Source organism: Leptonychotes weddellii, chromosome 5 (assembly GCF_054177405.1).
Source record: "Leptonychotes weddellii isolate Sample4059 chromosome 5, ASM5417740v2, whole genome shotgun sequence".
NCBI classification, from domain to species: Eukaryota; Metazoa; Chordata; class Mammalia; order Carnivora; family Phocidae; genus Leptonychotes; species Leptonychotes weddellii.
In genome coordinates this window covers 33,827,213-33,844,600 of record NC_138373.1, presented here as the reverse complement: position 1 = coordinate 33,844,600, position 17,388 = coordinate 33,827,213, and the positions used below count along the sequence as shown (strand labels likewise).

At 52.1% G+C, this 17,388-nt stretch overlaps 1 protein-coding gene and 1 pseudogene across 4 annotated transcripts in view; one reads left to right on the top strand and one right to left on the bottom strand.

The window, feature by feature from the left end:
• The window catches only part of PDPK1 (3-phosphoinositide dependent protein kinase 1), an 82,766-nt gene extending 65,636 nt beyond the window's left edge, over nt 1–17,130 (top strand). For all 4 annotated transcript variants that reach the window (XM_081820257.1, XM_081820255.1, XM_081820259.1 and 1 more), the window contains 4 exons: nt 1,510–1,727; nt 10,027–10,084; nt 10,894–11,046; nt 11,347–17,130. In XM_081820257.1, coding sequence (XP_081676383.1) covers nt 1,510–1,727; nt 10,027–10,084; nt 10,894–11,046; nt 11,347–11,463 — 546 coding nt within the window. In that variant the 3' untranslated portion in view covers nt 11,464–17,130. The remainder of the gene's footprint in view (nt 1–1,509; nt 1,728–10,026; nt 10,085–10,893; nt 11,047–11,346) is intronic.
• LOC102727023 (L-lactate dehydrogenase B chain-like) lies at nt 4,460–5,448 on the bottom strand (annotated as a pseudogene).
• Nucleotides 17,131–17,388: the final 258 nt, after the last annotated feature.

The following is a 17,388-nucleotide window of genomic DNA, read 5'->3' as shown; positions in this document are numbered from 1 at the left end:
AGCGGGCACTTGGTTCTCTTGTGTGTTCTTAATCTGCTGCTGTGGCTGGTGGTGGTGCTGGTGGTTAGACCCTGGAGGGGGTGTGCCAGGTGTGGCACCCTTGGGAAAAGCCTCCGTGCTGGAGCATCATGGGGAGTTTCCTTAGTGCGCGCCGGCAGGTACCCCCATGCCAGCCAGCGTCACCCCTTGTCACTCGCTCTTTCTGGGCTTGCGTTTTGTGCTGCGGGTTGTCCTAGATGCTACCCAGGATCGAAGAGCAGAGAGCTGAGATACATCTGGAGCTTTCTGTGGAGCGTGGTAGGAAAGACGTAGAGGACCGGTTCTAATTCGGTGCTAGCTAGCAGGCTGTGGTCTTGGGGCAGTTCCATGCCTCAGTTTCCCTGTTTTAGAAATGGAGATGATGGAGACATCCCGTCTCATTGGCCTTGCAGCTCCTGAGACACCTGGCAGTGGAAGCCTCTGTAAACTTTGGGATGTTGAGCAGAGGTGGCCTTGGTCCAGGGAGTCCTCACAGAGCAGAAGCAGAGAATGTGCTAGAAGAAGACCTTACTTAGATGAGAGGCCGTAGGAGTGTCCAGCCAGGGTCAGTTCCACCCAGGAGCCAGTGAGGTGGGTCTGAGCCTGCTGTCTGTGCAGTGTGAGCACCTGGGAGAAGGCCACTCCCGGCAGTGAGTCAGGAAGGTGGGAGCATGGTCTGCAGGGGTGGGGGCGGTGTGCTGTGTCCAGGGCCCACCTTCAAGGGTGGCAGCAGGGGCCTTTCTGGACACACAGGGGACTTGGAAGGACACACGGGCTCTGGTCTCAGCCCTTGCTGGTGGCTTCTTTTCCCTTATATTTGGCTGCAGTGGGGTTTAGGTGTGGGGCCTGCAGCTGTGGGGAGCAGGCCGTCAAGGGCGAGCACTCTTCCTTAGGTCTTTGTTGGGGGCTCTCTGGCCCTCTCACCGGCCCCAGGGGTATCTGAATGCACAGGCACTTATGTGAGTAAGTCCATTTTCGTGTTACCACCGGTTTATAGCTTTCTCCAGAAGAGCAGGCAGCTTTTTATCAAATTTAATTAATATTTGCTAGAGTTAAAAGGGATATATATTTTTTTTAAATTGAACACAAATTGGGACAAATGACAACCACAGACTTTTAGAAACGTCAGGCCACAGGGTCAAGGAGGAGGGCTCCTGAGCTTACAAGAGGATGCCTCTGCACCCAGGAGGCCATCCATCCCTCCTCTTCTTTCCTCTGGTTGGGGTAGCCCAGGGCTTGCAGGGGTCAGCAGTCCCCAGGCCCTGGGTCTCCTCTTCCTGGGGATGAAGACTGGGGGTCAGCCCATCAGGAGGGGGATCAGACCTGGCAGCACCCAGCCCTGCCTTGGTTCAGGGGCTCACCATCTGGTGCAGGAGGAGTCAGAGCGGCCACGGGGGCCTCAAGACCTCCAGGGCGTGAGCTTGCTGGGTCTGGGCTGGGGGCCCAAGGGAAATCGTGCGTGGCTCTCACTCTTCCCTCTTCTCTGTGCAGTACGACAACCTCCTGAGCCAGTTCGGCTGCATGCAGGTGTCCTCGTCCTCCTCCTCCCACTCCCTGTCCGCCTCGGATGCAGGCCTGCCGCAGATGGCGGGCAGCAACATCGAGCAGTATATCCATGACCTGGACACTAATTCTTTTGAACTGGACTTAGAGTTCTCTGAAGATGAGAAGAGGTTGTTACTGGAGAAGCAGGCCAGTGGAAACCCTTGGTAAGAATCCATAGATGTAAGCTGTGCTCCATTTAGAAGAGCGGAGCCAAGCGCGTGGGAGTCGAGCAGCGGGAGACCGAGAGCACGGGCGCCCACCCTCCATCTCCACTGCCTGCCAAGGCCCCGTATCACCGCACACCTCCCTTGCTGCCATTAATGCTCGGGAAACAAGGACCCTCAAAGGGTTCAGCTTGAATTAGGGGTTTGGAGGTGTTGGCCTGGGGATGAGTGGGTTTGAGACCCTCAGGGCTCAGTGAGCCAGGCCTTGTCAGCATCAGTGTTCTGACGTGGATTTACCACCGACCAAATGACCACCGCTCCTAGGTGGGGCGTGTGGGGCATTCTAGAGTTTTCACTATTGCAGATCATCTTTTGCATGTAGGTTTTCCCACTTGCCTGGGTGTTTCTCGTAAGAGGGGGCCCTGGGTTGGCAGGTGGAGTGGGTGTGAGCACATGTGAGGATGCGGTGCTCTGTGTCCACGGTGCCAGGGAACCCCTGTCTCCCAGCACTCTTGCCTCTCCTGAAGCACTGTGATGCTCTAAAAATGGGTCATGGGAATTTGCATCTGTATCCTGGTTGAGGCAAACATCATTGGCCGTTTCTATTTATCTTTCGAGGTACTTGGTCTTCTTTGACTATTTTTCTTCTTGTACATTTTCCATCTTTTCGAAATTGACTCTGAGAGCCATGGATGCAAAGAATATTTTTGTTGTATGTTTCACAAACATTTTTCTTCAGTTTGTCTTTTCAGTTTTTTGTGTGTATTTTTGTATAGAAGTTCTAAATTCTTACAAAGTCAAACGCATCTGTGTTTTTATTTTCTGTTTTCCATCTTGGTCATGTTGAGAAGAGTGTGTCTACCCTGACACTTTTCTTCATGCATTTTTATGGTTTCACCTTTCACTTGGGCGGAGGGGAGTCCGGCGCAGGGATGAGCAGGGAGGTGTGTTGGGGTAGGCATGGGCATGGAGGGAGAAGGCAGGCTAGTTGGAGGACTGGGCTAGGCGAGCCTGGAGGAGTAAGAGGAGGAGGCAGGGTGCAAAGGAGAAGGAGTGGGTGATGAAGCCAGGATTGCAAACCATTAGAAATGATCGTCTCTAGTAAAAGTATAGTTAGACGTCAGCCAACTGGAATAACCTACACTTCTCGGGAGTTTACCCTTCCTAAAGTGGTGTTGCTTAGCAGTATCAGTGTGTACGGAGTAGGGAGGAAGAGGCTTTGGTCAGGATGGTGTGAGCACCACCAGGCCGGGCACTCCGGGCAGGTCTGTGCGCCGAGCTTCCTGGGCCCGCTGTCGTGCAGCCTTGGGGTGACTCCCCAGAAGGCTTTTGTGCCTTTGCCTAGGGCCTTCCCTGAGGCCCTGCAGCCTGGGTTCTGGGCAGGACTGAGGCCTCTTGCCTTCCCTCCCTTTGTTCTGGCTTCTCGTCCCTTCCCTCCAGGTTCAGGCTCTCTGGGCTGGTGATTCTCGAAGCTTGCAGCATCTCTTATTTGGCAGGGCAAGATCTTTGTTCTTACGACAGGGCTCTCAGTGTACAGCCCAAGGCGCATGGTAATAATTGTGAAATAGCATTAAGAGGATCCTTGCTTTCTCCCTCTCATTCTCTGAGTGTGTGCAGTGCACGTCTTCAGAGGCTGCACCCTGGACCATGATGTTGTTGCTTTGGCAGCTACTGGGCTGTGTGCTTCGTCTTTTTTGAATCTACAGGAGTAGGTTTACAGTATAAATACGTGCAGCTTTAGAGATTTAGTGAATTCTCAGTATTCCTGCTGGGCTCTTAACTGTCTTCAGTTACATCTGCTATAATCACTGTAACTCGGTGTCATCTGGTAAATCCTTGCTTTGAAATCCTGAAGTTTTCCTTAGGCTTACATGGACACACAACAGGATCTCAGGGCACTTTGCTGACTTGTTTTGCAATAAAATTTAAAGATTTCTGAAAAACATTTCTAAATTTCATCTGAAATTATCATTGTAGATCTTAATGATATGTTCTAAAACAAAAGGACATTTATAACATTTTTCATTTTGACTCAGAGAGAGATGTGCTTTCTCAGCCCCCAGCAGCGCCACCCACATTCAAGGGCTATCAGAGCGCTCTCCGGTGCGTGTTCCGGAGACACTGGGCAGAACTGTAGATACGGAGCTACAACAGGCCAGGGCTCTCTTCCCCTCATACGCGGGACGTCAGTGCCTTCCGTCCGTGTCTCTGAACAGAACGGTTTTGCATACTGTTCTGGTGCCGGTGGAACTGCAGCGCCAGAGGCCTGTCATTCAGAGTTGGAACGATAAACGAATAGCTTGTTGTAAGTGTACATGTGAGGAGCTCTTTCAGAGCCAAACTTCAGAAGCCGCTGTGGCATCTTCAAAGTTACGTTGTCCAGGCTGGAAAAGTGCACTCGACAGCTGGGAGGCCAAGGAGTGTTGGGCCGTTGACATGGTGGAGTGCCGGCCAGGTGACAGTCGGGGTGAAGAGTCCCGGCACTGCCACAGGCCCTGGTGCAGCAGCTCTCTGGGCTAAAGAGGCGGCTGCGGACACCAGGAGTGAGTTGGCATCCCTCTGGCCAAGTTATATTTTTCCTTACGAGTGGCTAAATCTCCAGATACTGCTCATATTGCAAGCATTGAACCAAGTGTGGTCTTCAAGTCTCTGAGCCCAAAATCACATATTTAGGAAGAGAAAAGCTAACTGCGGTCCATGCACATGGATGAAAACTAGAGGATCATTCATGGTTAATCACACTGTGGTGTTGAAAGCTCTAGAAGCCGGAAGTCACAGGCCTTTAGGTCTTTGTGGATGTCCCGCAAGGTATCTACACTTTTCTTGAGCTGAGCAGCCTCATCATCCTTCAGCTTCTGGCTGATCGCCCTGGTTAATCCCTGAGCATTCAGGATACATGGAAAGCTCAGGAATACTTTGTTCTCAGTGCCATGCATTCCCTGCACCATCGTCACCGGACGAATCCTGGCTAGATTTTCAATGTGGATTCAGTGAGTTCAGCCATATTTAATCCACTAGTCCAGTTGGTATGTCCTTTGAGTGTGATGACTTCATAGGCACTTTGAACCACCCTCGTATGCACTCCCTTCCAGTTTCCACCGCCACCATCTGTTCCCATTTCTGGATTCAGTTCCTGGGCACAAATGCCTGCTGCATTCACTCCACTCCACACATCCACTTTTGAGTCGCCATGTTCTCCCAAAGTCCATCCATGGCAGCTGCTGGGATGAGTGCCAAGTGTTTCAGCCGTAAGATAGCGAAATCTAACAGAATCCAGATTATACCCACTTACAATCACACAGTGCTTGCGTAGTCCCCTTAGTTTCCAAATCACATATGTGAGACCTCCCGCTGGGTTGAAAACCACAGTCACAGGACCACCAGGACCATACTGGACTATCCGAGGGACGGTGAATTGGAAGACACTGACATTCCTCTGCACCAGACTGAGCCGGCTCTCTCCCTCCTGCTGGGGGACCCCTGCAGTTACCACCCCAACGCTAGAGTCAGCGGTCCTAGAGTAGTCTTCACCTGCCGCAGTTTTAGCTGTCTGAAGACACAAGCTCCCATGTTGCAGACCCATCATTTCTCCCTTGAGTTTATCTTCCAAAACATCCACGAGGGCAGGTTCATCAGCCAGAGAGTTTCCCAGAATGCTTACGGCACACACCATACCAACTTGTCCGGCACCCACCGGAGTGATCCTACCGTTTGGGAAGGTTGCCTCTTCTGCAGTTGCAGTCAGTTTCTCCGTCAGAGTCGCACAAAGAGCACAGTGTCAGCTGCGCGCGCCTCCTCAGGCGCAGGTCAGGGTCTGCCTCGAGTCCTGCTTTGGAATCTCACTGCCTGTTCTGGAACAGATGTGTTGTTGACCTGTGCACCAGTGCTGCGGAAGCAGTGGCTGGCACAGCCTCGGGGGCAGGTCAGGAGTCCAGGCTGTGGCACCAGGCGGTGCTCGAGCACCTGGGCTTTCCACGCACGCACGGGAAGAAAAGAAACCAGGCTCACTTGGGAGTAGTCGTCAAAAATTACTGGTTTTATTAGTAGTCTGAATGCAGTGGGAAGTCTGCAGGAAGCATCTCTGCTGCCAAGCCAAAGGTGAGTTCTCTCAAGCAAAGCAGTGGTGTTGGGAGTGCGGTCAGCTGCTCTTTGCATGCAAGACCGTTTTCACTACAGTGTTTTACCGGCAAACTGGGGTTATTCAGACTTGCCCGTTGGGCCGTTTTTTCTGGAAAAGGAGTGGAATGAGCCCGTCCTTTAAGACAAACAACTGCCAGTATTTGTTACCAGTGATAAAATCAAAATTAGGATTTGGGGAACCTTTATCCCTCACTTGAGTTTGACATCTTCCCAGGACTTAAAGACTTGAGGAGAGAGGTCATGACGGTAATGAGTTGATTGGCGGATATCGTGGGAGGTAATTTGTCGGTGTTGGGGCGATTTCCATGACTCGGCAAACCACCGTTTTCCAGGTTGGGTGCTGGGGGCAGAGCTGTTCAAAGTGCCAGGTACACCGATGAGTTCTAGTGTCTCAGAGTGTGAGAGAGCCGTCGTGGGACTCCAACTCCAGGTTGGCAGTGGACCTTGAAGGAACTCCGCTTGTTGAGTTTGGGTGCATTATCAAAGAAGAACGCCCATCGTCATCTGAAGAGGCTTTTAAAGGCACTCCTTCCTGTTCCAGCTACTTGACTCAGTGAGGCTGAGTCCTTCGTGTGCTCTAGCCTGCACAGCGGGGCACAGCCCAGTGAAGGCTGGGGCAGATGGGGGTCCCCAGCTGTCTTCTCTGAAGCCAGATATTAAGGAGATTTGCAAAATGTACAGTGGGGTCATGCTTCCCATGACTTATCTTTGTTTTGGAAAAAAGTTACTCTTGAATAAAAATGTTATTTATATTAGTATGTGATGGTTTTATTTGTGGTTTTTAATGAATTAAGTATTTAAAAATGTCTCTCTTAATTTCTCCTACCTAAATATCAACGTGTAACTCCAATAAAGGAAATCTCTTTGGGATCTTCCATCAAGTTTGAGGGTGTAAAGGGGTCCCCAGAGCTGGCATTTTAGAGCAAACTGGCCACAGTCGCTTGTTCTTCCATCCCCTGGGTCAACGCCCAGTGTGGAGAGGCTTCCTGAGGTGGTCAGAAGAGCCGCCTTGGGGTTCTGGCCGGCTCGCTCGGCTTCCCTGGGAGTGACTGTGCCCTGAAGTGGCTCAGACTTGCTTGTGGCCTCAGGCTTGCATCTTCCAAGATGACCTTCTTGGGGCCTGGGGGTTGCTGGAGGGATAGGGTGAGGAGGAGAGAACCCTGGCTTTGGGATCAGGAGGAAGGAGTACCTTGACAGCATCCCCCCTAGGAAAACGACCATGGGCAAGCCTGCATGGACATCGGCACAGAGCCAGTGGTGAGCGTCACTGTGTGGTCAGCACAGCTGCGGTGACCTGCCTGCTGACCACACTCTGAGAGTCTCTGACTCGGGTCTGGCTTCAGCTCCAAGTCTGCGGACAGCATCCACCATTTGCCAGCAAGGAAAACGCGCCTCATGCGCAGGGCGGGGGGTGCATTTTCAGGGGAGTGGAAATTGACTTTTTGAAGTAAAAAATTGAAAATGACTCCTTTAATAAGTACTTAAACTTTTCAAGGTAGCTCACTAGCAGCCTGTTGTAAGCTAATTGGCAAATGCACTGCCCGATCGGATTGTGGCATTTGTGCTAATAATGGAGCTTCTAAGCCTCTCTGCGTCCTGCCTCGGGGTCGTTTCACCCCAGCCACTGGATCCAGTCAGGAGCCCACATTGTCTGTCACTGCCTGGGAGGAATGCGAGAGGCGGAGGCTGCGCTTGTGCGCGTGTGACAGGGCCTGAGAGCGTGCTGGTCCACGTAGTCAGGCTGGGCTCTGTCAGTGGGGTCCTCACGGCAGGGACGAGGAAGGGGCTTGCCTGCTTCCCTGCGGTGCCAGAATGTTCTGTTGCTGAGCCATTGCTGTGGTTTCGGTTTCACTGTAATACTATTGTTGTGGACATCTGTGCTTCTAATCTTCATTTTTCTTTACCTCCTGAGGGTAAATGGCTGGGAGTGGGATTACGTCTCAATACATCATTTCCAAATTGCTTTTATTTATTTATTTTTTTAAGATTTTATTTATTTATTTGAGAGAGAGAGAATGAGAGAGAGAGAGAGAGCACATGAGAGGGGGGAGGGTCAGAGGGAGAAGCAGACTCCCTGCCGAGCAGGGAGCCCGATGCGGGACTCGATCCCGGGACTCCAGGATCATGACCTGAGCCGAAGGCAGTCGCTTAACCAACTGAGCCACCCAGGCGCCCTCCAAATTAAGCGAGTTTCAAGTTCAGGACCACAGGCGCCGGTGCTGAGCAGGTGCTCACACACACACACCGGGGCAACCCCAGTAGGGCACCCAGGAAGGGCAGCTAGCTCAGTTTTGTTTCCTTAGAGCCATTGAAAATTTGGGGGCCATGCCCTCTTTGGGGAATTGCTAGTTTGTATCCTTTGTTCTTTTTTTTTTTTTAAGCTTTAAGCCTTTCCTGTTGCTTTGCATGTGCTCTGCAGAGTGATGTTGACCCTGTGGGCCATATTTACTGAAGACCTCTCCAGCCTGCCTCCTGGTTCACCCTGGTGGTTCTGTAGTTGGAGGTGCTTTTGTCCTCCCGTGGTCCTGACTGCTGCTTAGACAGAAACTCCTCCCCCCTCTCCTAGCTCGGCCCTGGCGGGGGGGTTGGGTTGCTTTGGGGCTGCCGGTGAACTGGACTCAGTGTCAACTATCCTCGAGAAAAATCTTCCCCAGTTTCTCAAGCTCAGGGAAAACCAGAATCTCTTGTTCGATTTAATATTTCATTCGGTGTCTCCTGTCAGACCACATGAGGCTGCAAAGATACCGTGAGGCCACTTCTTTCTGTACCTGTCTGTCAGGCTTCCCTGGTACTGTGGCACCATCGGCCCAGCGCCCCCGGGGGTCTGGCTGCCTCCCCCGCCCCGGACCCTCCCACACCTAGTACACTTTAATTCAAGTCTTCCCCTTATGGTTAGTTTATGGTTCTTTACTACACATCCAGTTCTTCTACATTAGGGTCTGTTGGTTAGAAGGGACTTTCTGTCTGATCTGTTTCTGTGCTGCAGATCATTCTATCTGCTTTTCAAAAATCTCCTGAATTTTTTTCCTCTTTGTTTCAAGTCTTGGTTTTGTTTGTTAGTTTGGTTTTTAAGTAACTCTGAGAGGGAGGTGTTGTACTTTTCCTCATACAGCACTGTTTTCATTAAAATTCTTTTTAGTTTTCAGAATCCACCTGCGGCTATGTCCACTCACATGTAGGCTGGGTTCTTGGGAATGGGGCCTCTGTGAGCTTTGGAGCCAGCCTGGGTCTGGTTGGGTTAGCATGGGCAGACCTCGGTGCCAGGTGAGCTGGGTGGGAAAACACGGTTTTGCTAGCTCGGCCAGTCGTCTTGCACGCACTGGGTCCCTTGTGGGTGCGCTCAGATACTAAAGTGGTAATAAAATTGTCACTATTGGAGATGACAGTTGTTTTAGGCCTTTCCAAATAAAAAATATTGTTGTGTTCTACAGTAGATCCTCAGATCAGGAATTTCAGTAAAGTCATAACATAGACCGGTAACTATTCACTTTAACCAAAAGCAAGAACCCGTAGACATTAAAACAACCTCTTTTATCCTCCTTGGAGTCAAAGTGAAGTATACTTGCTAAGAATGCACATTAGGTCAAAGTTGTGTTCCTAGCTTTCTCTTCCAAACGCCTGCCATATTTGAGTAGGAGTGCTGTGTTACTGTGGTAGAAACACCAGAGAAGATGTTCTCAAACCAAGTCTGGCACAGGTCTTTCCAGGATCTGTGATTCACAGCTGCTCGGTGGTTTCTGAGCATTGGATTGGGGGGCCCAGCTTGGGGAGGTATCACGTGGCCAGCAGTCCGTGTCCTGGGGCTGACTCTCAGAAGCCTCCTCCCTTTCGGGAGCTCTGTGTTCACCCCAGCTTTGTTCACATGAAGGAGAACTGGCGTCCCCTCGCCACCATCTTTGTGCTGCCGAGCCAGAGGTAGCAGCAGGCAACGGTGCTGGTCCACGCACCCTGACCGAAAGCGGTTGAGCAGTGGGCACCTGCGCCCTCTGTGACACTTGGGGCCTCCTGAGTTCCTGGAGCGAGTTGGGGCCATGACGGGAGAGGCCTGGGCAAGGCACGCAGATGCCCTCAGCAAGTTCGTTTTGAGTGGAGGAGCTTGGGGAGAATTTTTATCCCTGACTCACGTGAGCGTCTCATTCTTGTTTTCTTCTTTTTATAGGCACCAGTTTGTAGAAAATAACTTAATACTAAAGATGGGTCCCGTAGATAAGCGAAAGGTAAGTCAGACTCTCACTGCATCTCCCCGAGGGTCTGTCTCCCCTCAGCCACGTCAGGGTCTGGTCTTCCGCCGCAGGCTCCGGCTGATCCTTGCTGCGCATGTGTCCTTGGTCTTGGTTCCCTTTCTCTGAAAGATCATTTCTAGATTTGACGGCTAAGGAAGACTTGAGCCACTCGGGGGAAGCTGTTTGAAACCACACAGGAAGGCTGTGGTAAAATAGAAATACAGCCTCTCATTTCTGGCTTGGGGTTTTGATATCCTATCAAGTTGTCTCTTACTTCATTAGAGTTGTTTTTGAAAGTTGTTATTTGTTTCATGGATTAATTGTGTCAAAAATATCAGACTCCACAAACACTCTGCCAACATGGGCCCTTCTGAGTTCAGGCCCCAGGCCTCCGTTCCTGGCCATGCTGCACACGCCACCCTGGTCGGTGCCAGCAGTGGGGAGCCCCACCCCCACCCCATGGAGCAGAGGGCACGAGGGGCGCCCTGACTGTCCCTGGCAGGCTCGGTGGAGCAGGCTCGGTTTTGCTTGCCGGTGCTGCCGCTCCCTCATGTGGCAGCAGGAGGGAGACACGCCCAAGTGGGGCTGTTGGAATCCAGCTCACAAAGGCCAGGCAGGCTGGGCGCTTCATTCTGCCTGCCCCTCTGTGACCTGAGAGGCCAGGTTCCAGGCGAGTGGACAGAGGGCTGGCGCTGGTCCCGAGCCCCAGGCTGCTGTGATGGCCAAGCCTCTGAGGCCGCGGTAGGTGCTGCCCGCTCCCACTTCTGAGCCCTGACGAGCAGGGTCTTTTCGTTTTGCATCAGGGCTTGTTTGCACGACGACGACAGTTACTGCTCACAGAAGGGCCACACTTGTATTATGTGGATCCTGTCAACAAAGTCCTCAAAGGCGAAATTCCATGGTCGCAAGAACTCCGACCAGAGGCCAAGAACTTTAAAACCTTCTTTGTGCACACAGTGAGTTTGTCTGTACGGGTTCTCCTCTGCAGGGCAGTTGTCTCCCCCTTTTCTCGTGTCCCAGGGGCCCCACGCTCCCAGCTCAGCTGCGAGCTGGGCCCCCCAGGCCCCTGTGCTTGTTTGTCAGGGTGGGGGTGACCTAAGGGAACTGTAGGTCCTTGCCCACACGTGTGATGTCTGCACATATGCACAGGGAAAACCCATGCTCGTGTGCCTCCAAATGTACCCTCCGTGGCTGCAGTAGGGTGCTGCTCTTGGTGGCACCCCCTCAGCATCGTTAAACGGTTTCTGTCTCCACAGCCGAACAGGACGTATTACCTGATGGACCCAAGTGGGAACGCTCACAAATGGTGCAAAAAGATCCAGGAAGTGTGGAGACACAGATACCAGAGCCACCCGGATGCCGCCGTGCAGTGACAGGTCTGCGGCTGCCGCAGTCGCTGCCAGGACACTTGCCCCAGCGCGGCTCACCGCCCTCCGGGACGCTTCCAGACCACCTGCCAGCCATCTCAAGGGGGACGCAGACGGCAGAACCTTGCAGCTTTTTTATTTAAAAGAAAAGAAGAAAAAAATACCCAACCACACAAAGAACAAAACCAATAACGAAAAGGAATTCAGGGTCGCTTTGCTTGCTCTCTGTGCTCTGTGGAGGCTCCCCAAGCTCTCCTTGTTTTGGGGACCCAGCGCCGTGCACGTCCACCTGATTCCCGCCCGGGCGAGTGGAACAGACTCGAGTCACCAGCTCTGCACCACACGCCCTGGTCATGCACCGGCCGGTCCTCCTGTGGCCGAGGGGATGGGGTGTGTGTCTGGGCTCTTCCTGCCCCTAGGTTATCACAGAACCCGTCGGCAGGGAGCCATGCACGCCTCTGCCAGGGTGGCTTCGATCTCTGGCGGGTGGGAGGGTTCTTGGCTTTGGTCTGTGTACTTCTTTTCTTGTGTCCCTTACTTGATGCCCCTTTGCCCTGCCAGGGCCCCTGCTTGCCTTCTTGCATTGCTCTGGCTGTGAGCACTCCATGGCTTGTGTTCGTTGGGCAGGCTCCAGGTGCGGAGATGTGGAGCGGGCTGTCGGGGTGTGCTATGGAGCCGCTGCTGAGGTTGAAGGGTGCCAGCAGGCCGTTCGCATTGAACGTCCCTCTGAGCGGGGTTGGCCCTGTGGAGCTCGAAAGAAGCACAGGTCTGAAAAGAGCACTGTCAGAGGTGGGCACCCAGTTGCGCCAGGAGACAGGGAAGGCTGTGCCCTGCTCTGGGCACGAGGCCAGGGCAGCAGGGCAGACTGGGCCTGGCGTCCCCCACGTGGGGGAGTGCTGCCTGATGAGCCCCTCCTGAGAGTTTGGTCCGAGGGTGGAACATGCAGGCCCCCCGGCGCAGTTTGCTAGGGCTGAGGGTCTCTGGGCACCAGCGGTCTCCCAGCTGTGACACGCACCCCTTTCGTGGTGAGGGAACGTTCTTGTAGCCTGACTTCCAGCACGTTCACATCTCCACAGTGAAAGTCTGAAAGCCTTCTCATGCTGCCAGGTCATTTATCCCCATCAAGATGTGGACCTTGCCAGGAAGAAAATGTTGCTCACCTTGCATGAGGGGTAGGAACACCACACTGGAGTCTGAGCGCCCAGCCTGCTCGCCCCCTGCGCTTTCAGCCTGCCTGCCTTTCTCTTTTCAGAGGCAGCACAGTGCTGCATACCTACCGCAGGGGGTCCACGATTTACTGGTCCTTTGATTTCTTTGCTGCTGCTCCCTGGACAGAGAAAGCCTGTGGGCCTGGTGGGGCTCGGAGCTCCTCTCCCTGCCCGTGTCCCTTGAGGGCAGTCCGCAGCCCCAGGTGGGCGGGGTAGAGGCACTGCTGCCTGCAGGCTGCTCACAGACTCATATCTGTCCCCAGGGGATGAACAACTTTGCCGTTTCCTGGAGACTTTCACGAAGGCACCAGTAGAAGGCTCACACAGGAGAGGTCCCCCCTGACCACTCTGCCCCCATCTCCTGTCTTGAACAAAGCATCCGTCACCCCGTGTTGACGAGTGGTCCAAATCGGAGAAAAGATGTCTTTCTCAAATGGGTTTAGTGATATGAGTGGCCCTTGTGTCAACCCGGTGAGGGGAGTGTGGCTGTGGAGCTGCCCCTGCTGGGCCGTGCAGGGGGCCGGACAGGAGCGGAGGTGGGGCAGGGAGTGCCGGCGGCTTCCTTTTGGGTCTTGTGCACTGCTGTATGAGAGCTGCGCGTGCATGAGTGAGCGAGGGTGCGTGTGCGCGCGTGCCCATGCCGGGGCGGGTGCCAAGCTGTGGGGGGCGTGCCTGCCCTTGGGGCACCCAGGGGAGTGGGATGCTGCTGGGGTCAGGGTCATAGGTCACGCTTCCCTCTTCCTTCTCCTCGCTTTTGAAGAGGCTTGCCTGTGTTCACCTGCTTTTCAAAAATTAAGTCTCTCTGGGCCTTCAGGAATGTCATTTCCAGCTTACTCCCCGTGTTGATCATTTAACCTTTCTTAGAACACCCGCGTCTGTGGGCGTGCTGTTTGGAGAGTTGGGGGCTGCTCTTGCACAGTGTTCTTCCTTGGGTCCGGTTATGGGGAAACAAGCAGGGCTGGCGTTTGGCTCTCACAAGAGCGCTCGGCTGGGCTGCTCCGGGAGAGACGCAGCGTCTGCTGCATTCCTCTCTGGACAGCGCCACTACCTCCTGGGCTTCACCCGCCAGCTCCATCGTAACCTCCGGAACCAGAGAATGAGGGGTTCAGGGTTCAGCTCGCAGCTGACAGAGTTGAAGTGACTGCCCTTGCCTGAGCCAGTGACAGCTGAGCCCTTCTCCCTTCGCCACCTTTCTCCTCTCAGAGCCTTCTTCCCCCCTCCTCTTTTTTTTTAAGGCACATACATGTTCTTTTCCTACCCTGTGCTTGTCCATGTCGGCTTTCGTTGTATGCAGCTTGTCCTTAGAGTGCCTGTCCCCGGTGCAGGTGCCTTGCCTTCTAAGATGTGGGCATGGCTGTCAATCGAGTATGTACCAGACATACATGGAAGTACAGGTGATTTATCCACACTGAGAAAGAAAGTGCTCTGTTGACTAGATTCAGGAGCCATGTGTCTTAGTGAGGGCCAGGAGAAGGTTCAGTGCCAACCACATAGCCGGCACGCAGAGCTGGTCCCATACCATGTGGCCTCGCTGGGCATGGAGGGGAGGGAGTGGGGCTGTGGCCTCCACAGGCTCAGGTGGCCCACTGCGCCTTGCCCCTCTCTGGGAACTCCAGGAAGCCAGGCTTGGGTGGGGCTGTTTCCTTCCCTCTTTCTGTGGACCTGACCAGGACAGTGGGCGATGGGTCGTGTAGCAGGTGGCCCCGTGGGGTGCACAAAGGCACTGCACCTGCTGTTCTGAACCTTGGCTCTCAGGAGTGTTACAGACCTGCTTTGCGGGAGATGCCTCTCGCGGGTGTGCCGGAGCTGGTGGGCCCCGCACGTTCTCCAGGCCCTTACTGCCGCCCTGTGGTATTTGTGGCCGAGGCCTGTAGGCATTGCAGGAGTCGCCCCGTGGCACAAACTCACCGAGGGCCAGGTGCCAGCCCAGGGGCTCCAGGTGGTTCTGTACTTTCTTAAAACATTTGCTTTCTGAGAACATCAGCTGTAGGCTTACCACCCAGAAGAGACCACTGTGAACATTTTGGTGTATAACCCCCCCACCCCCCATGCACATATTTGTTTGCTTTTTAAACTGAAGTGGGAACATGAAACACACACTGTTCTGCATCTAGCTTGTTTCACTTGATAATTTATCTTAGGCATTTTTCCACATCATGAACAATGATTAAAAACATTGTTTTTAGTGATTGTAGAGCTTAATATGGTTATCAGTTTTATCGTAACTTATCTGACCATTTTCCTGTTATAAAACATTTAGATGGTTTCTGGTTTTTCACTATTTAAATAATGCTGTGATGAATACCCTCGTAAATCTTTGATTTTGACTCTGATCGCCCCCCACCCTTGGTTCCTAGAAGTAGTGTTTTGGGGTCACAAAGAGTTTGTTTTAAAGGTGGTATTAGTCTCTCTTCCTGTCTTCATCTGAGGCTTAGATGCTCAGAGTTCCAGCACACAACCTCCTCAGTTGTCCTACAGATTCTGGACAAATCAGTTTCTGCTAAGGTGTGTGTTCCAAAGAATGTTTTAATAAGACTGCTCTTTTTTTTTCCCCCCACAATGCTAAAATATCATTTATTGCAGTCCGTTTGTGACAGATTTTTCCAAAAATGCATTTCCTTATTTTCATTGACAGAATCTGGTTATGCTTGCATGTTAGTTACCTTCCCATCCCTGCTGCTGTGGCTTTCACATGCTTGGTGATATTTTCAGAAGCTTGTACTTTGTGTCCACAATGGTACTGAATTTGCATCTGCACAGGCAGCAGAGATAAAAAGTGTTGAACTGACCTTGCCACATGCATAGTGGATGATTTGTAATTAAGTGTGTGTAGACTCCGAAAATACATTGGGCCATTTGGAATCAGTAAAAGAGCAAAATGTCTACTTGAGAAAGAGACCATGTAGGCAGTTGGGTTTAACATAAGGTTATTTGCCCCTGTGCTCTTCAAATGGTGGCACTCAGTAGGAAGGTCTTAGCAGTTAGTAGAGCGCAGTGGCCAGGCCTTTTCACTGTAGAGGGTGATTGTCCTGGCCCACGTGGCTTTCGGGACTCCTCCCCTGTCCTCCCTCACAGTGTTGCAGGTTGTCTGGCTGTCTTCAAACCCAGAACACCCAATTTGGTTTCATTCCTAATTTCTCCACTTTAGTTTGGGGTCCATTGATTCTGAGAGGAGAGGTGTGTGAGAGATTTTTTAGGTGCTGTGCTCAGTGTCACTTGAGTCTGCCAGAGATTTTTGGCTGGATTGTGGAGAATTGGACTTCCTGCCCTCCTCTGACACCCCAGGTCCCCTGTCCCCTGTCCGGTCCACAGACAGGGTGCTCACTCCCCAGACCGCAGAGGCTGCAGCCGCTTGCCAGAATATGATGCAGGTACTATTCTTAGAGATGTCGCCATGTGCATTTTTCCACATTGTTTCTTTTCATCCAAAGCTCACATGAGCTGACAGTGACTCAGGTGGGTGTGGCCCTTCCCACTTAGGCAGCCTATATGGCAAGTGCCCTAAATCAGGGCAGGAGTCACTTCCAGAGCTTCTGAGGGGGGCAGGCTGCTGGCCCAAGGTTGCGGAGTTGCAAATCAGGCTGCCTGTGGAGAACTGGTTTGGGGAAGGAGCTGTTCCAGCCAAGAGCAGTTTTATCTGTAGCTCGGACAGCTGTGATGGGCAACTGAACTAGCCTACATGTATACCTGAATTTTCCCCAGAACCCACTTTTTCAGTGTGAAGAGACACCAAACTTCGCGAACAGAGAACTTTTTACAAAAGGCAGACCTTTTTTTAGCGTGTGATCCACCCTAGTCCCAACCAATCTGGCAGAATGATTTTTGAATAGGGGTCGTTTTGCTGGTGAAAAGCCTCTCTATCCTTATCAGAAGTTTGATTGGACATTGACAAAAATAAATTTTTGCATTATTTAGAACTGCTGTAGCTGTTCCTTAACACAAAATCGGATGAATCAATAGTATGTTAGCTGTCTTTCAGGTTGGTGGCAGTCAGTTAGAACATGTGTAAAATTCTCTACCTGGTCTGTAGCTGTAACTGTGATGTACAGGCAAAGCAAAAATTTAAAACTTATGAAAACAAATAATGCAATGATATTAGGATATACACTTTTGTATTTTTATTCTTATATAAGGTTATTTGCTGGCTATTGTTGGCCTCTAGTTCAGTCTGTGTTATTTAAAATCTAATATATGAATTATTTGGATTGAATTCATGTTCGGGGCCACGTTGTTGTATGTATTGATGTACAGCCTTGAATGTGAATAATTATTGTAAACTATATTTTACAACTTTTTTTCTGGCTTTATTATATAAATTTTCTATTTGGTCAATGATTTAATCATATAATTTAATGAATCTGTTTCTTCTCTTTTTTTCAAATATTTGTGCTTTAGATGTAGTTACTGGATGATGAATTTTCCACGTATGCTCGGTAGTCTTGTAATAAAAAGCATGTAGAGTGTAGACGCTCGCTGGCCTAACTCTTCTTTGACGGGGGGCGCGGGTCGGGCTCGGCGGCCACCTGCATTCCGGGCCCGGAACCCAGCGTCCATGCGCCGCACGGGCGGGGGCGGAGGCCGGCGAGCCCCTCGAGCCCGACGCCCGGCTCCGGCCGGAAGGGGGCTCGGCCGGTCGCTTTTCCGGACCGGAACTTCCGCCTGCCGCGTGACACCAGGGCGGGCGCTTTACGAGGGCGGACCCGTGGGCGGGACAGAGCTAGGA